The sequence below is a fragment of the Myotis nattereri genome, assembly GCF_964212035.1.
Source record: "Myotis nattereri genome assembly, chromosome: 15".
Lineage (NCBI taxonomy): Eukaryota > Metazoa > Chordata > Mammalia > Chiroptera > Vespertilionidae > Myotis > Myotis nattereri.
The window spans coordinates 48,469,188-48,492,383 of NC_138090.1; the positions used below are offsets into that span (position 1 = coordinate 48,469,188).

General features: G+C 49.6%; 1 protein-coding gene across 2 annotated transcripts; it reads left to right on the forward strand.

Moving 5' to 3' along the window:
- Window positions 1-379: 379 nt before the first annotated feature.
- ELSPBP1 (epididymal sperm binding protein 1) lies at window positions 380-21,796 on the forward strand. Of its 2 annotated transcripts, XM_081107674.1 has the most exons (7): window positions 380-559; window positions 7,584-7,672; window positions 13,441-13,578; window positions 14,007-14,153; window positions 16,524-16,682; window positions 19,885-20,049; window positions 21,397-21,796. In XM_081107674.1, the coding sequence occupies exons 2-6, from the start codon at window positions 7,603-7,605 to the stop codon at window positions 20,040-20,042; spliced, it is 672 nt and encodes a 223-aa protein (XP_080963800.1). In that variant the 5' UTR covers window positions 380-559; window positions 7,584-7,602; the 3' UTR covers window positions 20,043-20,049; window positions 21,397-21,796. The 2 variants fall into 2 exon arrangements, with proteins under 2 accessions (XP_080963800.1, XP_080963801.1); XM_081107675.1 differs by lacking the exon at window positions 14,007-14,153 and having other exon boundaries at window positions 385-559; window positions 21,397-21,791.
- Window positions 21,797-23,196: the final 1,400 nt, after the last annotated feature.

Below are 23,196 nucleotides of genomic sequence, written 5' to 3' on the forward strand. Positions count from 1 at the left end.
TATAGACAAGAGTGCCACCGCAATACATTCAATACAAAGAAAATAAATGAATATAGACGAGGATTTGAAATTCCCGATGAAGAATTTCAGGTTGTTGCCAGGACAAGGGTCTTCAAGAATCACAGCAGCCACAGGCATATCTGTGCCCTAGACCCAGTGGGTGTCTGCGAGCCGGGTGTCCGCGGGCCCGGGCGGACGTCCCTGGCGAGGCTCGGGGAGGCTCGGGGAAGCTCGGGGCGGCTCGGGGCGGCTCGGGGAGGCTCGGGGAGGCTCGGGGCGGCTCGGGGAGGCTCGGGAAGGCTCGGGGAGGCTCGGGGAGGCTCGGGGCGGCTCGGGGAGGCTCGGGGAGGCTCGGGGCGGCTCGGGGAGGCTCGGGGCGGCTCGGGGAGGCTGCAAGAGCAGCGGGTTTGCTTCTTCTTCGTGTTTGTCCCACGGAGCCTCCGTGCAAGAACCCTGTGCCCCGGCCACGCTTGGCGACTCGCCTAAAGGGCCGCGGGGCCTTGCAGTTCTCAGGAGTGAGGAACGCAAGATGGACAGTCACCGACATTTCCCAACCCACGTGAGACTAATTGCATATTCTGAAACACACTGCCTTGTATTCTTTTTAAAAAAAAAAAAATAAGCTTTTTATTGATTTTAGAGAGAGAGGAAGAGAGGGAGAAGGAGAGAGAAACATCGATTGGTTGCCTCCCATACGGAGCCCAACTGGGGGTGGAACCCACAACGAGGGCCCATGTACCAACCGGGAGTCGAACCGGCGGCAGCGACCTTCTGATGGACGGGATGATGCCCGACCCACTGAGCCACATTGGCCAAGGCTACTGACATCATTTCTACATCTAAAGTATATGAGATGCCCTTGCTGGTGGGTCTACAATGCAGACTCATATTTAAAGGTGAATGTTGCCCTGGCTGGTTTGGCTCAGTGGATAGAGCATCGGCCTGCGAGTTTGACTCCGGTCAAGGGCACATGCCTGGGTTGCAGGCTTGATCCCCATTGGGGGGTGTGCAGGAGGCAGCTGATCAATGATTCTCCCTCATCATGGATGTTTCTATCTCTCTCTCCCTCTCCCTTCCTCTCTGAAATCAATAAAAATATATTAAATATATATATATAAAATAAAGGTAAATGTTAACATAATGAAATGAATTTAAAACATGACTTTTTAGCACTGCTGAGGTTTTGCATATTAAAAATGAAAACAGCCTCGATGATCGCGAAGAATATTGGTCCAAGCATTTGGGGATTCCAGGACAGATACTGAGAGAGGCAATCGGACTGTCTGACCAAAAGTCCAGGTCACGGCCAGGGTGGCTCAGTGGTTGAGCATCAACCCACCAACCAGGAGGTCAGAATTGGATTCCCGATCAGGCACATGCCCAGGTTTTGGACTCGATTCTCCAGTAGGGGGCGTGCAGGAGGCAGTCGATCAATGATTTTCATCATTAATGCTTCCATCTCTCTCTCCCTCTCCCTTCCTCCTTCTGAAATCGGGGAGTGACGAAGGGTGGGAGGGTTAATCGGGGGTGTGTGGGGGGAAGAAACATGTAAGAGAGACATTGCCCTGCCAGCGTGGCTCAGTGGTTGAGCTTTGACCTGTGAACCAGGAGGTCACAGTTCGATTCCCATTCAGGGCGCATGCCTGGTGTGGAGTATGCAGGGGGCAGCCAATCCATGATCCTCTCTCATCATTGATGTTTCTATCTGTCCCTCCCTCTCCCTTCCTCTCTAAAATCAATAAAAAATGTATTTTAAAAAAATAGTAAATAAAAATAAAATGAGACCCCCAACCACACTGTTTCAGCCCCACCGTCCCCACCCATTGGCTGTATAGCTTTTGGCAAGTCCCTCAACACATCTGTGCCTCAGTTCCCCCATCTGCAAACCGAGGAGTCCTGCTTGGGACCCACGGTGCCCCTGGGTAAGACTCCACGCGCCCACCCTCTGATGCCAAAGGGAGGGCCTGTGGGCGGCTAAGGAGCTTTCCGATGGCGGAACAGAGTTCCAACACCAGGCGAAAGCAGACGCCGTGTGTCCGAGGGCCGGTCCTGGTTCCTGGGGCACTTGTCTCTCATTATTCAGCTGCTCCCCACCCTCTTCCTCGTGACTGTCGATGGAGGAGCCCTTTCCCCTCTGCTCATTACTATTCTTGCCCGAGGCTCCAGCCCCCGTAAAGCGCATTCATGCACCCATGATTGAACTTTATGGGCTGATGAATATGGATGCGCGCAGGTCGGGGCCACGTTCACCACAGGGCCACCCCGTCCAGAAGGGCCCCTTGTGAGCAGCCACTCAAAACGTCCCCCCGGGGCTATAGCTCATCCTACAGATAGGCCGGGGCCGCGCGGGAGGGCCAGCCCCCAGACAGCCCAGAGGCCGTGGGAGCAGGACCCGAACGCGGGCCAAGAAGGACGCTCTCACAGGTACAACTCAATGAGAAACCTGGGGGTGGGTGAGAAGCCAGGCCTGCGCCCCCACAGCAAGGAAGGGGGGTCTGGGGCAGCCTGTCCACTGGGGAAATGTCACGGGAGCCACCTGGCTCACGGGGCGCTTTCTAGGAGCCACCTCCTTTTTAGAAAGTCATCGGAACAGGGGGCATTTATTGATTTTATTTCTTTAAACTAATGATACATTGCTATCTTTCTTTTTAAATATATTTTTATTGATTTCAGAGAGGAAGGGAGAGGGAGAGAGAGAGAGAAACATCCATGATGAGAGTGAATCACTCCTGCAAGCCCCCCACTGGGGACCAAGCCCATATCCAGGGCCTATGCCCTTGACCGGGAATCGAACCAGCGACCCCTTGGTTCCTGGGTCGCCGCTCAACCGCTGAGCCACACCCGGCTGGGCAGGTGCCATTTATTTCAATGGCATGTGTTGGTGAATCATGGTACCCCACACCAGACCGTTTCAACATGCAATTGAGACAAAAAATGATGGAGATGTTTACCTTCTTTTTTCACACTCGATCCTCAGAACCCAATGCGTGTCTTATGCCTGTTTTACGCAAATGGCAGCTAGAGCTCAGGTCTTAGGGCCCGGAGAGCCCCGAGGCTGGCGGCCGTCATGGGGGACAGTGGCCTCCCGAGCTCTGGGAAGGAAGCACCGAGAAGGTGGGAAGGCGGCCGGGGGGCAGACTGGGTCCTTTCGCTGCTAAGACACCTGAAGGAGCGGGAGTCTGCCTGCGTCCTGAGTTTGGGGGAAAGAGATGGAAGAAAAGGGAATGAGGCTGGACACGTTGCCTGTGAGCATCTTCCTGGTTCTGAGTCTTTAGACCCACCCTCTGAGGCAGCAGCCTTTCTTATCTCACGGCACAGAAACTGTTACTAAAATTCTGCGGCACACCAAAAAAAATATTATTTTTTTTTTTGCCGACCTGACCAAATAAATAGGTATTCTGACTCATTTACCCTGATCCGCTACTGTTGTGTTGGCTGTTGTCATTTTTAAAAAATGCATTTTTTAAATATATTTTATTGATTTTTTACAGAGAGGAAGGGATAGAGAGTTAGAAACATCAACGAGAGAGAAACATCGACCAGCTGCCTCCTGTACACCCCCTACTGGGGATGTGCCCGCAGCCAAGGTACATGCCCTTGACCTGAATTGAACCTGGGACCCTTCAGTCCCCAGGCCGACGCTCTACCCACTGAGCCAAACCGGTCAGGGCTAAAATATATTTTTATTATTGATTCAGAGAGGAAGGGGGCGGGAGAGAGATCTAGAAGCTTCAAGGATGGGAGAGAATCATTGATGGGCTGCCTCCCGCACGCCCCACACTGGGGATCGAGCCTGCAACCCGGGCATGTGCCCTGACCGGGAATCAAACCGTGACCTCCTGGTTCATAGGTCGACGCTCAACCCCTGAGCCACGCCGGCCAGGCAGGACTCAGTATTTTGGAGACACACTCTCTCCAGTGACCTTATGCCCACGGGCGCCTGTCCCCCGCACAGTGGCTTACATAGTCGGATTGTTATGTCCACGTAACCGATGAGGACATTGGACACCGGAGGTCAGAGAGCTGAGGGGGCCTTCAAGGGCCACCCCGGGGCTCATGTTAATGAGCCCACTGAGGCGCAGCTCTGAATTGTTGGTGAGTCAGGCATGGAATCATGAAACTGGGAGGCTAAGGGCGTGAGCAAGGGGCACACCGTGCCTCTCTCCTGTCCATCAGCAGCCCTGAGCGTCCCCCTTGCACGCCCTCTGCCGTCTGCACAGGACTTTTCAGCATCGACTGCACTGAACAGCTGTTCTCAACCTGTGGGTCGCGACCCCTTTGGGGGTCGAACGACCCTTTCACAGGGGTCGCCTAAGGCCATCAGAAAACACATATATAATGACATGTTGTTTTTGTGATGAATCACTATGCTTTCATTATGTTCAATTTGTAACAGTGAAATCGGGGGTCACCACAACATGAGGAACTGTATTAAAGGGCCGCAGCATTAGGAAGGTTGAGAACCGCTGGCTTAGAATAAGGCCTTGAGGTGGGCTCTATGCTCCCACATTTGATGATCGGGAGACGCACCCTGGTCTGACTGTGCTTTGACTCCAGAGCCGCAGCACCCCTTTCTCTGAGCGCCCGGCAAACGCGGGCCAGTGGCCGGATGCCAGCCCCGACGCCCCCACGGCCTGGGACAGAGGGTCCTCCTTGCGTTTGAACATCCTCAGCCCTAAGGGGAATGTTCCAGACGTGGGTGTGTGGCTATTAAGGCTCCCTTTACGCTTCAGCCACTGTCTTGAACTGCCTGCAGAATATTTCCTGTTAATATCCACATCGTGATCCAAGCGGACTCATTACCGTCCCAGAACGTCAGTCCATATCAGCTCCTCACGTTTGCACAAAATCCTTTACAGCTCAAAGAAGGGAGCCATGCAGATGGCACGGATGGTCAGGGGCGGAGGGGAGGGATGCATTGCAGGGAGGAGAGAAGCGCAGGTGCAAAGGCCCTGAGGCTCAGCCAGCTCAGCTGGTGCAGGAAACAGTGGAAAGGTTAGTGTAGCTGGGGCAGATCCAGGGAAGGGAGCGTGAGGGCCATGGTGTGGACTGTGGATTCTGTTGTAAACCTGATGGGGAGATTTGAATGAAAGATGCCGCCTCCCCCCACTGTCTTCCTCCCCTGGTTTCCAGCTGCCCGTGGTTGAGAATCTAAAGAAGGCTCTGCAGGGTGCGGCCCCACCCACCTCACCCGGCACCTCTCTAGCCTCTCTGCTCCCAGCCCCAGACACAGCAGTTTGACTTGTTCCTTGAGCACAACTAGCTCTTTCCCATGCCAATCTCTGCCAGATGAGCCCCCCGCCGCCTCCACACACCCCAGCTCCCCCCACATCTACCTCCTATTTCTCGGCTTCCAGGTCTCCGTTTACACATCCTTTTCCTCGGCGTCCCGATCAAAAAGTAACTTTGCACCGTTATTTTTTATTGCCGCCCTTGTTCTCAGTCTTCATGGCAGGGATCACAGCTGGGAGTTATACGTTTGTCTCTGGTTCATTCACTTCCTGTCCGTGCCCTTCGTAGACAGCCCAGTGAAGGCAGGGACCATGCCCGGTTCACACGCTGCTCTACACTCACCCTCAAGCCCTGCACCCCACGCAGTGGAAACGCTCAATAAACATCTGTGTCTGATTGAGACCGTGAGGACATGCCCCAAGAGAGAGACCCTGCCAGCAGCGTGGAGGAGTGGACAGGGCAGAGACTGGAGCCAGGGAATCAGGCGGGGAACGTGACAACAGCTTAGGGAGAGATGATAAAAGCCTGGCGTTGGTCAGTAGCAGCAGAGGCAGGGAGGGAGGAATGGATGCCAGAGCTGCTCAGAAAGTAGAAGCAGTTGGATTTGGTGACTGATAGGGCACAGGGAGGGGAGAAGGAGAGGAGAGCCTTACTTTTGGGGTGATAGCTTGAGAGATTAGGGAAAGCATTGTCTTGGCCTTTTTCCGGCTGCTGTAGCAGAAATATGGTAGACCAGATGTCTTATAAACAGCAGACATTTATTTCTCCTGGTCCTGAGGCTGGGAAGTCCAAGATCATGGCCCCGAAGATTTATCTGGTGAGAAGTCACTGTCTCCTTATTATCCTCACAATCGACGAGGGAGCTCTCCAGGCTCTTTTCTAAGGGCACTAATCCCATGCAAGAGGGCCCCACCCTCATAACCTAATCATCTCCCACAGGCTCTACTTCCTACTACCATCATCTTGGGGGTTAGGATGTCAACATAAGACTTTTGAGGAGACACAAACACTTAATAGCAAACATAGTGCAACGAAATTAAGTCCTGGGGGTGGGGTGCCAACCAGTGTGGCTCAGTGGTTGAGTTTTGACCTTTGAACCAGGTTTGATTCCCAGTCAGGGCACATGCCCGGGTTGCAGTCTCAATCTCCAGTGTGGGGCATGCAGGAAGCAGCCGGTCAATGATTCTCTCTCATCATTGATGTTTCTATCTCTCTGGTGTGGCTCAGTTGGTTGGAGCATCTCCCTCTCCCTTCCTGCCTGAAAGCAATAAAAATATATTTTTTAAAAATAGATGAAGTAAAGGGGGAGGATAAGATATTTGGAGCTATCCATCAAATGCCAGATGTTGGACTTTGAGGTGCTTGACCCAGAGGGACATGTCCAGGAGGCAGTTGAAAAGGCGATTCTGGCCCTGACCGGTTTGGCTCAGTGGATAGAGCATCGGCCTGTGGACTGGGGGGTCCCGGGTTCGATTCCGGTCAGGGGCATGTACCTTGTTTGTGGGCACATTTCCAGTGGGGCTGTGCAGGTACAGATGGTCGATGTTTGTCTCTCATCGATGTTTCTGGCTCTCTATCCCTTTTTCTTCCTCTCTGTGAAAAATCAATAAAATATTGGGGTTTGTTTTTTTTTAAAAAAAAAAGACGATTCTGCCGCAGAATTTTAGAGATTAGTTCAGGGGTGGACAAACTTTTTGACTCGAGGGCCACAGTAGGTTCTTAAACCGGACCAGAGGGCTGGAACAAAAGCATGGATGGAGTGTTTGTGTGAACTAATATAAATTCAAAGTAAACATCATTACATAAAAGGGTAAGGCCTTTTTTTTTTTTAGTTTTATTCATTTCAAACGGGCCGGATCCGGCCTGCGGGCCGTAGTTTGCCCACAGCTGGATTAGTTTATGGCTGGACGTGCCTGTTCTGAACAATGATAACATTGGTCTGACATTCATAATGTGCTTAGCACACAGTAGGTCCCATGCCAAGCCTAGAGGCAGCATCAAACAGTGGCCAAGAGCTCAGTGTCCAGAATTAGATTGTCAGGGTTCAGTTACCAGCCCCACCACTTACAATGTGCGTGGTCTTCAGCAAGGCTGCTTGTGATTTCTGTGCCTCAGTTTCCCCATCTATGCAATGGGGGTAATAATAGAATCCAGGGCCTTGGGCTATTATCAGGAGTTTAACCCATTTAGAGCCCTGTGTGTGGAGCTCAGTGAGTATTACCTGTTCTGTTCCAGGATCCCAGTGAGTCATCACGGTAGATGGGATGGCAGGCATGACATCAAACTTGGGTGTTGGTGGAAGAGGAAAGGGACCCACGGGTGCACAGTGATTTTTTCTTCCGTCAATCCAGCAAGAAGAGGCTGGCCAAGATGAACCGATGGTCCACTTACCTGTTGGGATGGACGACCTTCCTCCTCTACTCCTGTGAGACAAATGGAGGTGAGTGTCCTGGGACATGACAGGGAGGATTTGGAAACTGGAAAGGATGAACGGGCCGCAGTAACGACTCCTGAATCCAAGAAGGCTTGGTAGAAACCTCAGGCAGACCTGGGGCTCGGACCCGTCTGTGCTCTGTGACCTTGACCAAGCAAGGCAACCTCTCTGAGGTCACTTCTCAGCTTGTTGAAGAGGAGCAGTGGCCTTTACTTCATGGGGCCATTTTGAGAACTAAATAGAAAGAAAGAAAGAAAAACAAAACTAAATAGAATAGACACAAGCATCTTCCAAGATGCTCAGTCTATGGTGGGGGGAATGCAAATACGATGTTCATTTAAAGGGGGGGGGAGGGGGCTCTAGCCTTGGCTGGTGTGGCTCAGTTGGTTGGAGCATCGTTCCCTGCACCAGAAGGTCATGGGTTTGATTCCTGGTCAGGTGCATACCTGTGTTGCGTGTTCGATCCCCAGTTGGGGTGTACAGTAGGTCCTCGGGAAGGTCGGAGATCCGTTCCTACAGCGCGACGTAACGCGATTTTCGCCGTACGTCGGAACCCACCTACATAAGCACCTACGTCACTCACATGGAGCACACACACAGCAGTAATGAAGTGACACAGTAAAAAAAAATTAAAAGAAAGATAACAATTCCTGACCTTTACTTGTGGTAAATAAATAATAAAAAACATAAAGCACACATGTACATACGTCAAAATAACGGAACTTTTTTTTTTATAAATAAATGGGAGGTGGTGACCTAACCACGAAACGACATATGTCGAGTCTGACCTAACCAGAGGACTGTCTGTATAGGGAAAGGCAACCAACTAATGTATCTCTCTCACATCGATGCTTTCTCTCTCTCTCTCTCTTCCCTTCTCCAACTCTAAAATAAGCTCAATTTTTTAGAAGGAGGGGGCTCTATAATTTCAATTGACTGAACCCTCAGACTCTCTTTACATTATTTTTAACTTAATTACATACCTTAAACATTCCCTTTACACTATTTTTTTAAATTGTAGTAAAATATACAGAACATAAAGTTTACCGTCTTAATCGCTTTGAAGTGCACAGCTGAGTAATGTTAAGTACATTCATATTGCTGGGTAGCCAGTATTCAGGACTCTTCTCATTTTGTCCTCATTAAACAACTTCTATTCCACGCCCCCACCCCCCAGACTCTGACAACCACCACTGGACTCTCTGCCTCTATGAGTTCAGCTGCTCTAGGTGCCTCACATAAAGGGACTCATGCAATATTCGTCCTTTTGTGACTGGCTTACTTCACTCAGCATCATTTCCTCCAGGCTCATCCATGTCGTAGCATGTGTCAGCACTTGCTTTCCTTTCAAAGATGAATAATATTCCACTGTCTGCATAGATACCACATTTGGTTTCTCCATCCGCCCATTGATGGACACTTGGGTGGCTTCCGCCCTTTGGCTTTGGCAAGTAATACTGCCATGGACCCGGGTGAACAAACATCTCTTTGAGGTCCTGCTGTCTGTTTTTTGGGGCGTGTGCCCAGAAGTGGAACTGCTGGGTCATACAATAATTATATATATTTTTTAATTTTCTTTGAGAAACTGTCATACTGTTTTCCACAGCAGCCGTACCATTTTACATTCTCACCGACAGGGCACTAGTGTTTCGATTTCTCCACATCCTTGCCAGCACTTGTTATTCTCTGCCTCTTTTTCCATAGTAGCCGTTCTAGTATGTGGGGGCTATTATTGTCTAAAGTTCTACATATGTCTCCTCTTTCCGCAATTGACCGCCCCCCACCCCGCCCCAGCTATTCCCATCCTGGGCAAGCCCCCACCACCCCAGTGTCTGTGTCCATTGGTTATGCTAATATGCATGCATACACGTCCTTTGGTTGCTCTCTAAACGCCCCCCATCCCTACCATTTGTCTCTAGATCGATCAATTCTTGCTCATCAAATTATGTTGATCATTATATCCCACATATGAGTGAGATCATGTGATATTTATCTTTCTCCAACAGCGGTTCTCAACCTGTGAGTCGCGACCCCTTTGGCGGTCGAACGACCCTTTCACAGGGATCGCCTAAGACCATCCTGGAGATCAGATATTTACATTACAATTCATAACAGTAGCAACATTACAGTGATGAAGTAGCAACGAAAATAATTTTATGGTTGGGTCACAACATGAGGAACTGTATTTAAAGGGCCAGAAGGTTGAGAACCACTGGCTTAGTATAATGTTATTTCCTCACCTGAGGATATGCTTTTTATTGATTTTAAAGAGAGAGGAAGGAAGAGAGAGAGAAACATTGATCGGTTGCCTCCTATACGTGCCTGAACTGGAGACCATACCTGCAGCATAGGTATGTGCCCTGGCTGAGAATCAAACCTGCAACCTTTTGGTGCACGGATTAATGTTCCAACCAACTGAGCCACCCAGCCAGGCCTACACTCTTAATGTATCTAGAAATTGAAATTAGCCACATTCTTAATGTATCTAGGAATTGAAATTAGCCACCCCCCCAAAAAAAAAGTTTTAATTAATTAACCACCCAAAGATTGTATGGTCAGCATAATGAGACCTTGATTATCTATTTAATCATGCAAGTTATGGTGAAACATTCTCTACAATTAGAATCCTTTTCTGCCTGGCACGTCCTTGTCCCTTGGCTAAAACTCAAAAAACACTCATATCCATGCACTTTAATTCCATGAAGTCCTTTTCTTTTTTAAAAAATGTATTTTTATTGATTTCAGAGAAGAAGGGAGAGGGAGAGGGAGAGAGAAACATCACTGATGAGAGAGAATCATTGACTGGCTGCCTCCTGCATGTCCCCTACTGGGGATTGAGCCGGCATGTGCCCTCACCAGGAATCAAACCATGACCTCCTAGTTCATAGCTCGAAGCTCAACCGCTGAGCCACGCCAGCCAGGCCCATGAAGTTCTTTTTCAATGATCACATTCTATACTCCAGAGATTCCTAACTTGGGGCCACTAGGCAAGCACTCGTGTCCATGAGACCCTGGATTTGTATTTTAAAAGTATGCATTTATCAGGGTAGTGAGAAAAGCTATTGTAACAAACTCCAAAGTATCAGAAGCTTCACCCAAGAGCATTTTATTTCTTGCTCATAGGAAATCCAATGAGGGTGCATCTAGTTGGCAGGGATCCAGCTTCTTTTATCTTGGGGACCACCATCCCCAAGGACTTCAGAATGCTCTGTGGATTCTTTGCTGATAGACAAAGACCAAGAGAGTCTGGAAGACTTTGGAGGAAAGCCTATGTTTGGCCAGGCCAGGAAGTAACATCCATCACTTCTTCCCATTTCCACCAGCCAGAACTCACATGATACTTAGCTGCAAGGGAGTCTGGGCAGTGTAGTTCAGCAGCGCATTTGGGAGGAAAATGAAGCTGGTTTTGGTGAACACACTGCAGTCTCTGCCAGAAGGGCATACGAACCTTTTCCTGGAGAGAAGGTCTGGTTTCTTGAAACAACAGACAAGTCCCCAAAAGGTCAAGAACCCAATTTATTCACACAGGGAACAATGTGCTTGATTAAATGTCAGCCTTTCCACTTATGGGTCTCATTCTGGTCAGCCATACCTTCCTGAGCCCACACCCACATTCCAGTACTGAAACTTGGTACCCCCAAAACCCCCTCCACACATATTCATAAACTCATTTATTCCGTGCATACTTGTTGAGTGATTTCTAAGTGCCAGTCACAATACTATGGGCCAGACACACAGCAATAAATAAAAACCAGGCCTTGCCCTAGTCAGTTTAGCTCAGTGGATATAGAACATTGGCCTGTGGACTGAAGGGTCCTGTGTTTGATTCTGGTCAAGGGCATATGCCAGGGGTTTCAAGCTCGATCTCCAGTAGGTGGTGTGCAGGAGGCAGCCAATCAATGATTCTCTCTTATCATTGATGTTTCTATCTCTCTCTCCCTCTCCTTTCCTCTCTGAAATCAATAAAAATATATATATTTTTTTAAAAGGCCAGGCCTTATATTCAGAGAGCTCACAGTGAATAGGAGTGATAAATACAAAAGCAAATCATTATATTCTTTTAAAAATTGGTGAGTACGTTTTCAGAGATCGGCTCAGAGTACTATACGAGTAAAGAAGAGTATTAATCTAGACTGGACCAAGTCTTCAAGGGGGAGGAGCAGGGGGTAAAGCTGGGAAGAGAAGAAAGCCACTCAGGGCAGGATGGAGTTCATGAGCAAAGCCCCCAAAGGCAAGCAAGAGCGTGGAGTAAGGTCAAGGCGACGTTCATCGGGGCGCGAGAACAGAGAGATCAGCGGGGCCTGGATTATGGAGGAGTTAAGAAGATTAGACCATCTGCTGGACTACTTTGCAGATGGCTAATAGGGTCTGTTATGTGCTGATTCTTACTCACAGCTCCCAAGGATAGCCTCAATGCTGTATACAGGGGGCACCTGCCTGCCTCCCCCTCACCACCAGCACCCCATTGACCCAGTACTGCCCATCATTGAGGAAAGTCACTGATGACCATGACAATGACAGTGATGATGATGATGATGATAGCTGACATTTGTTGAGCAGCTGCCACGCTCCAGGCACCCTGCTCAGTACTTCCTAAATCTTAACTCTTTAAACTTGGCAAAAGAAACCCAAGACCAAGCAGTTCTGAGACCCAGAGGTAGGAAATGCCATATTGCTAAGGAACCTTAGTTGTACCCACCCATTGGCGAGGCTCAAAGATGGAGGTCTACCTTTTCCGTTCTGTCCCAAAACATTCCTTATCCCTGTCATGGTCATTGCCAGGTATCCAGGGCAAGGGTCTGATCCCCAACAAGAGGGGGCTACTAGGTTGAAGATAGGGGCTTGTGTCTTGTCCGCCTGTGTGAGTAACAGACTAACTGTTATAACAAACAAGTCCCGAATGTCAGTGGCTGAACCAAGAAGGGGTTCAAGTCGAACTCATCTGATTCAGAGACACCGGGTCCTTCTGCTGTGTGGCCCCACCATCCTGGGGGGGACCGGGGGGGAGGGAGCCAGCGTTCTCTACCAGCGCCTCTTTATCAGAGTTTCTCAGCCTTGGCCCTACTGACATTTGGGCGGATGACTCTTTGCTCTGGAGGGCTGCCCTGTGCCTGGCGAGATATTTAGCAACATCCCTGGTCTCTACCCAGAGGTTTCAGCAGCACCACTACCAGCCCCCCCTTCCCAGGTGTAACCACCGAAAATGGCTGCAAACATTGTCTAACGTCCGCTGGGGAGGGCCATCATCGCCTTTCTTCTGTCAGCTGCCAGACAGAGGAAGATGGGAGCATGAAGGCTTGCTTGGGATGTTATTTTTTTTTTTTGGGGGGGGGGGGTTTGAGCCAGAAAATGAACACCATTTCCGCCCAGATTCTGAGTCATCATTTGTGTGTGTGTGTGTGTGTGTGTGTGTGTGTGTGTGTGTTAATCCTCGCCTAAGGATATTTTTTCCATTGCTTTCAGAGATAGTGGAAGGGAAGGAGAGAGAGAGAGAAATGAGAGACACATAGATTGACTGGTTTCCTCCCACATGCGCCCCACAAGGGGTGCAAGGAGTGAGCCAGCAACCCAGGTATATACCCTTGATCAGGAACTGAACTGTGATCTCCCGGTTCATAGGTCAACGCTCAACCACTGAGCCACGCCAGTCGGGCAATAAATATATATATATATATATATATATATATATATAAAACTAGTTGTTTACATGTGCATATGGTTTAACTTTTCCAAGAATCAAGACATCCCCTCCTGTTTTGTCTTCTGTTCTTCAGATAGCAAGGCTCCATGTGTCTTTCCCTTCATCTACAAGGGGTCTGTTTACTTCTCTTGCACCAAAAAAGGTAGCCTTTCACCTTGGTGTGCAACCAAAGCGGTATATGACAGACACTGGAAGCCATGCTTGGTGGAAGGTGAGTGGAGCCACACTGTCCCATCAGCGGGTTTCTGTAAATCATGGGCTACAGAAGAGACAGTGTGCGTGTATGTATTGTTTGCAGACAGGTTATAATATACATTTGTGCATGGAAAATGCTCTGGGAAACTAAACATAATGTTAATGATGGGTAATAATGTTCACCAAAGAGTGGTCTCTGGATGGAGGGACTGTAACCAGTCGACCATTGTATTCTTTGTCTCTTTCTTAATTTTCTAAATTAATAAGAAAAAAAAAGAAAGATTCTGTTTATGTTCTTTTTGCTAAGCCTCACCCAAGGATATTTTTTTCTATTGGTTTCTAGAGTGTGGAGGGGAGGGATTGGGGCGGGGGTGGGGGAGAGAGAGAAACATTGATGTGTCTTTCTCACATCGATTGGTTGCCTCCTGCATGCTTCCCATACAGATTACCCACGATGTATCTTCCCCTTCATCTATCGGGGGAAGTCCTACAGCAACTGCATCACGGAAGGCAGCTTCTTTGGAAAGCTGTGGTGCTCAGTCACCTCCAATTATGATGAGATGAAGCAGTGGAAATACTGTGAAATCAATGGTGAGGCACTGGAGCCAGGATGGGGTGCGCAGTGGAGAGGAGAGTGGAAGTCAATGGTCCTCAGGACGGGATGGTGGCAAGGTGGAGAGCTGAGCACTACTCTAGGAGCCAAGGGTCTTCTTTTTTTTTTAATATATATTTTTTATTTATTTCAGAGAAGAAGGGAGATGGAGAGAGATATAAACATCAGTGATGAGAGAGAATCATTGATTGGCTGCCTCCTGCATGCCCCACACTGGGGATCGAGCCCGCAACCCGGGCATGTGCCCTGACCGGGAATCGAACCCTGACCTCCTGGTGCATAGGTCGATGCTCAACCACTGAGCCACGCTGGCCAGACACCAAGGGTCTTCTCAGAGAGTACACGGTGACAAGCACAAGGACTCGTCAGACAGGCGCTGGTGAGAAGGAAAGTGGTTTATTCAAGAGCCAGCAACCTGAGAAGATGGAAGTTCTCCCCAGCACAGTCTATCCTTGTTCGGTCCTTGAAACTGATCGAGTGAAACCCTTCTGGGTTTCTGTCATCCTAGTTTTATGTCCTCCTGGTTTTACGGTTGAAGGTCAACAAACTTCCCAGCACTGGGATGACGGAAGGTCAGAGTCTGTTATCTTTTAAAGTTAGGTCCTGAAATTCTTATACCAACACGCTGATTACCTACAACTACATATTAGTCAGAGCAAGCATTTACAGAACAATGTCAAAAGAATGGTGTGGTGGGTTACAGAGGTTAGAATTTGCTTAAATCACCAAACAGATGCCCGAGAATAGGTCCTGGAAGAAAAGGTACTCTTTAGCTCTGGCTTCCTCCACTACGTTGGGAAAGTTATCAAATCTCTTGGTCAGTTTGTTACCTGCAAAATGAGGACACTAAGGCTGACTTCAAGGTGTTTTTTTTTAAAGATTAGAGTTCATTTTTATGAAAGGTCTGTCACTGTGTTTTAAACATACCACATGCCTCAGAAATAGGAGTTTTCCACCTTGCCTATCATCTGAAAAATGGGCTTTGAAGTCAGACCTGAGTGAGACTCCTGCTGTTACCATTTACTAGCTGTGTGATCTTGGGCACATTAGATAATACAAATAATAATAATGGTCATAATATAGCAAACCTTTCAGCATTTGAAGGGCAATAGTAAGCATTTGCCATGTGCCTGGCATTGTTCTAAGAACTTCACATGCAAGAACTCATTTATATGCCACAACAACCCCTATGAGGTTAAAAAATATATATATGACCAGTAGCCCCATTTTTTAAACATATTGTATTGATTTTTTACAGAGAGGAAGGGAGAGGGATAGAGAGAGAGAAACATCGATCAGTTGCCTCCTGCACACCCCCTACTGGGGATGTGCCCGCAACCAAAGTACATGCCCTTGACTGGAATCGAACCTGGGACCTTTGAGTCTGCAGGCCGACGCTCTATCCACTGAGCCAAACCCGTCAGGGCATAGTAGCCCCATTTTACAGATGGGGAAACTGAGGCTCAAAGATGTTCGGTTGTTAAATGGCAAAGCTGTGATTTGATCCCAGGAAGTCCAAGCTTCAGAAATTGTTCTCTTAATCACTTAATCCCTCTTCCTTTCCCTCTCCCTCTCCCTCTCCCTCTCCCTCTCCGTCTAGATCTACCTCTCCTGCTCCTCCTCTCTCTTTCCCTCTGCCTCTAAACCCAGGCCAGGCCCCTTGGTGTAATTCTGATTCCCCATAGAACCCACCAAAGCAGCCTTTTAATTAGGCGATGCTGAGTTTATTGCATAATGTAAGGGAGAACACCACCTTGGCAATGTCTTAATAGCATCTTGGAGGGAGGAGAGCAAAGTCAGGATGTTAGTTAGGTTTTGGGGGTCTTTCAATGTGGGGGTGTGATGAGGATTGGGTGTGGGTAATAATATAGTTTAGAACGGGTGGTCACGACAAGGTGACGTTTCTGAGAAGGATTCAAAGTATCTTAAAGAGTAAATAATCTTTTAAACTTTTTAAAATTTATTTTTCAATTACAGTTGAAGAGTAAATAGTCCTTTTGACATAATTTATTGGAAAGTTGAAAGGTCTGATGTTTATTTAAACAGTTTTTCGGAATATTACCGAACGTTACAATATTTGCAACTTTGATCTTCCCGGGCAAGAAGTTCTTAGAATAGTAGAGTCCTGTTGATGAGGCCCATGGAACAAGAAAGCCCAGTGAATGCAGACAGCAAACTGTGTGGGTGTCCATGGTTTTGGGTTCTCACTGATCTGTGAGGCGGAAATAATAACATCACGAGATGTTGCTTGGGAGTGAGACAAAGCAAGGCCCATCGTTGGTGTGTGATGAATGGACGGAAGCCCTTTTCGTCCTCTTGACCCGTAACCTTTGTACGGTCATTTTCAGAGTTCGGGGGGAACTCCCTCAGCAAGTCCTGCATCTTCCCCTCCGTCTACAGAAACACCGTGATCTCTGAATGCATTGAGAACGAAGACAACAAGCTCTGGTGTCCAACCACAGAGAACATGGACAAGGATGGACTGTGGAGTTTCTGTGCCGACATCAGTAATCTGGGGGTGGGGACCGGGTGGGCGTGGGGCACCCCTTCATCTATTTACTCAGCAAATGCTACTCCAGCCCGACTGTGAGCCAGACACTGTGCGGGGCTCTGGGGATACGGTGAATGAGGCAGAGTCCTGTTCTCATTGGTTTGATGAACAAGTAGCATAAATACGATTTTTAATCGGGTTTTTTTGTTGTTTATTTGTCTTGTTTTGTTTTGTTAATCCTCACCCAAGGATATTTTTTCCATTGATTTTTTTTTTAGAGCGAGTGGAAGAGAGGGAGAGTGGGGAGAGAGAGAGAAACATTGATGTGAGAGACACATCAATAGGTTGCCTCCCACGTGTGCCCCGCCCAGGGCCAAATATTGCACCTGCAACCCAGGTACGTGCTCTTGACCAGGAATTGAACCTGAGACCCTTCAGTGCATGGAGCAAAACTCTACTCATTGAGCAACACTGGCCAGGGCAATATTTAAGGTGTTTTTTTTTAAATCCTATATCAGTGATGGTGAACCTTTTGAGCTCGGCGTGTCAGCATTTTGAAAAACCCTAACTTAACTCTGGTGCCGTGTCACATATAGAAATTTTTTGATATTTGCAACCATAGTAAAACAAAGATTTATATTTTTGATATTTATTTTATATATTTAAATGCCATTTAACAAAGAAAAATCAACCAAAAAAATGAGTTCACGTGTCACCTCTGACACGCGTGTCGTAGGTTCGCCATCACTGTCCTACATAATAAAACCTAATATGCTAAGTGTCCAGTTGACCGGTTGGCTGCTCAACCAATCAAAGTGTAATATGCTAATGATATGCTAAGGTCACTCAATTGCTCGCTATGACATGCACTGACCACCAGGGGGCAGACGCTCCAGCCGGTAAGTTAGCTTGTTGCTGGGGTCCCTCTGATCAGGACTGAGTAAGACAAGCTGAACAGGCCCTGGAGCCCTCCCTCGGTCCCTCCCTGGCTGGCCAACCTCCCGTGTCCATCCCCAGCCCCAATCATGCACCGGTGGGGTCCCTCGGCCTGGCCTGTGCCCTCTCACAATCCAGGACCCCTCAGGGGACGTCAGAGAGCCGATTTCAGCCCGATCCCACAAGTCAAGCCGAGGGACTGCACTGGTGCACGAATTTGTGCACCAGGCACCAAGTCTATTAATAAGAAAACTAGAAGGATAAGAAAGCCAGTTCAAAGGACAGATTTCTTCACTGAAATAATATAATCAGTGAAGAAAAGAATGCTGAGCAGAAACAAGATTGCTACGTTAGATATAAAATCCATTCACATCTAAAGGGCTATCAAACCTTTGGGGTTATCCTATCTACCAGATAGAAACTATTGACATCTCTATTGAACAAAAATTATTTGCAGCACATCAATCTTCTACAAGTTATAGAGTCGGGGCCTCCAATCCATAGCAGATAGTAAGTCAAACAAAGTTATATTTCCCTAGAGCAGTCATCTGCAAACTCCCACCTATGGGCCAAATCTGGACAAATTCTTCTTTCTTTCTTTTATAAATTGATGATTTTTTTTTTTTTTTTTTTAGAGAGAGAGAAAGAGAGAGGGGAGGGGGAAGAGAGAGAAACGTCAATTTATTGTTTCACTTATTTATGCATTCATTGGTTGATTGTGTGTGCCCTGACCCGGGATTGAACCCACAACCTTGGTGTATCAAGCGACGCTCTAACCACCTGACTAGCTTGGCCAGGGCTGGACAAATGCTTCTTTTCATACAGCCTCCAATCTAATGATAGTTTTTACATTTTTGTATATGGTTTTAAAAAAAAGAAGAAGAAGAATCACATTTTGTAACAGGTGACAATGACATGAAATTCAAAATTCAGGGTCCACCTCAGTCGTTAGAGTGTCAGCCCATGCACCAGGGGGTCAGGGGTTCAATTCCCAGCCAAGAGCACATACCTGGATTGCAAGTTCAATACACAATTCGGTTGGGGTGCATGCAGGAGGCAAGCAAGTGATGTGTCTCATCTCTCTCTCTCTTTCTCTCTCTCTCCCCCCTTTTTCCCTCCCTTCCACTCTCTCTAAAACCTAATGGGAAAAATATTCTTGGGTGAGGATAAACAAAAACAGAACAAAATCCAGGGTCCATGTATGAAGTTTCATTAGCACACAGCCATGCCCAATATTTACAGACTAGAAGCCCAGCGCACGAAATCACGCACAGCCTGACCCACCCGCCGTTTGGTTGTTACGGCGTCACGGTGTTAGGGCCACTTGCTTTTTATACTATAGATTGTCTGTGGCTGCCTTCCGGCCACAATGGCGGCGTGAAGAGCGTGGCGAACACTGCATGATGCTCAGAGCTGCAAATGTGGACCATCTGGCCCTTTACGGAACGTTTGCTGGCGCTGAGCTAGAGAACCAGGTGACCCTTACGGGCTTGACCTTGTCCACAGACACTGGTCTGGAGCGACATGAAAAGGTCACATGGCCATACGCTAGCCTCTCTCAGGGTTTAGATCGTTTTTGTTAATGGCCAATAACCGGTGCCCCCGAAGGGGCTCCTTCATTAACACGTTTTCTCCAAGAGACACGTGGCAGCCGCCTTGAGCTTGGGGAAGGAGCCAGCACCCCAGCTCTCTGCGCGGGGCCATTGAAAACGGGGACATCGCCAACCAGAAGCACAGAAAGGCAAAAGGGGACAGTCGGGGTGTGCCTCGGGAGGGCCCTGTCTGCAGCAGGAGAGCGAGAGATGGCGGAGCGTGGCCAGCTGGCCTTGGGCTGGGGGCGCGGGCCTGGACGGCTGCTTTTTTCACCGCTCAGTGTGTCCACCCAGGACTGCAGACCCACCGCCAGCAAGGACTTAGGGGCCCCAAAGAAATGTCAGCGAGCAGGCGAGCTCTCCCCTCGGGGGGTCTGTGAATAGAGAGGACCCACTGTCGCTGTCCTCTGCGAGCCTCGCTCCAGGCCCTAGTTCTCCCAGCGACAAAACTCTGTCCCTCTCCGGCCCCTGGTGCTTCCCCTTGCCCTCCCCCAGCACCACCCCCACCTTCCCCAAGTCCTAAACTCATCTCGTTTCCCAAGGAAGAGAACTCCTCTGGCATTTAGGTTTAGGCCAGCGTTTCACCCCCTCCCCCGGGAGCCCGGGCCGCGCGCGCACCCTGTGCCAAAGCTTCCGCGGGTGCGTAAAGGCGCGCGGATAACCCCTCTCCGGTCTCCTTCTTCTCCCCAGGGATTACCTCCTTGTTGCCTGGCTCCCCCTGCCACTTCCCCTTCATCTACAAAAACAAGAATTACTTCAACTGCACCCGGAAAGGGTCCAAGGAGAACCTCCGATGGTGCGCAACCTCCTACGCCTACGACCAGGACCGCACCTGGGTGTACTGCTGAGGCCCAGGTGAGACGGGCCGCGCGCCTGGGCGAAGACGGGCGCAGGGGCCCCAACTGGGGGCGTGGCTGATGTGAACGCGGGGTCAGGGAGCACCCCGGGTGTGTGTGTGTTGGGGGGGCACTGTTGATGGGAAGGTAGGATGTGTTCCTCCCAGTGTGTGATTTGCCCGGGTTCCCAGCCAGGCGAGCGGCCTTTCCCGGGGATGAGATGGAGTGTGTGGGGGCGGAGTGGGGGAGACAAGGGGGGGGCAACTTCCCATATGGGAAGGCGGGGAGAAATCGGGGTGCCCATGGCAAGCAGGAGAGCAGGGGGAGGAGGTGGGCGCAGCTTCGCAGACCCGGAATTCCAAGTGCGGGCCTGGGAGCTTTGAGTGTGAACGGGTCGGGAGGAGGGAGGTGGGATTTCTCCAACTGGACAGGATCAGACCGCCTTCCGGTCCCCGGCAGCCCTGGCACAGTGTGGTCGGTCCGGTCCGTTGCCCCATCGCGGAGGGGCGAACCAAGGAAAAGGCGCGCTTCGCTTTTCTTCCCTGTCCTCCGGGCCCCTCCCCACCTCAGCGCTTAAGTCAACTCTCTCTGCGGGACCAACTCTATCCTTCCTTCTAAAGCCGGAGAAATCCTCCCCGGATCCCCCGCATGGATCCACCGGCCTAACCAATGACATGCTGGGATTTAAGCGTCAAGAGAAGCCCTTTCGTGAGCTGTGTGGGCCAAACCCCACCGCCCCTTCCCTCCAGGATGGAAAGCGCTGCCAGTATTTCTCCTTTTCTCCCTCATGCGCGTGGCTTACGGGTGATGCCAACATCCGTGGCTTTTCCTCCGTTGTGGCCTGGCGGTGAAAACTCTCTCCCCTGAATGGAGGAGCGGCAAGAATGGGTGTGGAGCACCCACCGTGGTCCCCAGTCTGTGTCTAAGACAGAATACTTTTTTTAAAAAATATATTTTATTGATTTTTTTACAGAGAGGAAGGGAGAGGGAGAGGGAGTTAGAAACATCGATGAGAGAGAAACACCGATCAGCTGCCTCCTACACACCCCCCACTGGGGATGTGCCCGCAACCAAGGTACATGCCCCTGACCGGAATCAAACCTGGGACCCCTCAGTCCGCAGGCTGATGCTCTATGCACTGAGCCAAACCGGTTAGGGCCAGAACCAGCTTCTTGCAGGTCCCTTCCCACCACACCTCCAACGACAGAGCTGAGGCGCTCACGGGTCTTTGACTGGCTCGCTCCCAGGAGCCAGGGGAGGGGCGGGGCTGTCCAAATGCTTGAAAATCAATGCCCTTTGTATTGATCGCAGTGTGAGTCCACGCATATCTGTTACCTAAACGCTGGCTCCGGGTTTTCTTTTCAAGGGGGAGGAGAGACGTCTTCCGAGGAAGAGGAAGTGTGGGACCAGCTTCGCCTTTTCTTGTCATCTTTCAAGCTTCGTTGATCACCTTTAGAAATGCCCTGCCCACTATCTCGCTTCATCCCTCGGTCACTTGTGAAAAACAGAGGGGAAAGGCGGCCTAAGCACCAATAAAGGAGCCCGAAAATGAACCGGGGCTGCCCTTCCTGCTTCCTAGAAGGAGAGACGTGGTGAGGGCCGCGAGTGTGTGGTGGCTGCGTTGCTGAGACGCAGGTGCGGTGGGGAGATGAGATTGCCTTGGCAGTGAGTACAGCCTCATGCTTCTTTCTGGGAAAATCACAGATTTGGGTGGAGCATGCGTAGGTACTTATGAAATCACTAATAAATAAACGAGTAAGTAAACGAAGGGTAGACAATTCATTGCACAGCTGCCTGAGTGACTCCTTCCCTGTGACCGTGGCAGACATCAACAATCCATTACAGACTCTGTTTCCCAGATGCAACCTCTTGTCCTTCCCCTCCCCCTCCCCTCCTTCTTTTCTGCCTCTCCCTCTCCCTCTTTTTTTAAAAATATGTGTTTATTGATTTTCTTTGAGAGAGAGAGGGAGAGGGGGAGAGAGCGAGAAACATCAGTGTGAGAGAGAAATATCCATCAGTTGCCTCCCACGATCACCCTTGCTGAGGGAATTGAGATCCTGGGCATGTGCCCTGACCTGACAGGTGACATTTCAATGCACAGGATGGCGCTCAACCAACTGAGCCGCACTGGCCAGGGCCCCCTTCCCCCTCCCCCCCTTCCCCTCCCCCTCCTCCTCGTCTTCCTCCTCTTTCCCTCCCCTTCCCCTCTTCTTTTACTCCTCTTCCTCCTGCTCCTCTTCCTCTCTCCATCCCTCGACCCCTTCGTCCCCTCCCCGTCCTCCCTCCTCCTTTACTCCAGCGATTCAACCACCCTGCCTCCTCCCCCCATTCTCTTGCTATCTCACCACCCCACTTTATCTTCCTCAAAGCACCTTCCTGATCTGAACTTCTCTTAAGTCATGATCCTTTTCCTCTCCCCTCACCCTGGACTGTAAGCTCCAAGAAAGGAAAGGCCTTGCCGCTGGGCTGTCTCCAGGACCTAGAATAACCCAGGTTTATGGCGGGGGCATGCGCTGGCCAACACAGGAGCCACTAGCCACACGGGAGACACAGGTGGGGAGGCCAGATTCATAGGATTCACTGAACTCATTCATAAATAAGATCAATAACTTATGAATGAAATGTTATTACCTTCATACAATAAAAAAAGTTTTAAATCCGTTTCTCCGCCTCACTCATCATGAGGCAAGATAAAATAAAATAAAATAAAATATAAGCTCCTGGAGGTCAAGTCCCTTACCACTGCTCTACTTCCCTCACCTGACAGTGCCAGGCACACAGTAGGGACTCAGCAAATATGATACCGACTGGGTGAGGGAGGGAGTGGGTGGTGGGTGGGTGAGTGGGTGGGTGTAGAGATGGAATGGGATGGAGCTGGGACAGGAAGCAGAAGTCAGCTTTGAAAGGCAGGTCTGGATCATGTCACTCCTCTGCTCTGAACCCTCCAAGATCCTTAAAATGGCCTCGAAGAACAGACTCGCGTGATGGAACCCCTGATCCGCGCTGACCCCTTGCTGTTGGCGGGGGTGGGGACGGCACCTGGTGTTAGACCGGTGGGTCAGACTGGATTTGGGTTCAGCAACCTTGGAATTTGAGTTCTGGCTGAGAAAGAATTCAGAGCCAAGACTCAAACCATAAGAGGACATCTATATTATAAAAGGCCTGT

Excerpts from the sequence above, each read along its gene's own strand:
- ELSPBP1 (XM_081107674.1), top strand. The coding sequence starts at position 7,603 with ATGAACCGATGGTCCACTTACCTGTTGGGATGGACGACCTTCCTCCTC. Across the intron at positions 7,673-13,440 it reads CTCCTGTGAGACAAATGGAG|ATAGCAAGGCTCCATGTGTC; the intron begins GTGAGTGTCCTG and ends TCTGTTCTTCAG. Across the intron at positions 16,683-19,884 it reads GAGTTTCTGTGCCGACATCA|GGATTACCTCCTTGTTGCCT; the intron begins GTAATCTGGGGG and ends TCTTCTCCCCAG.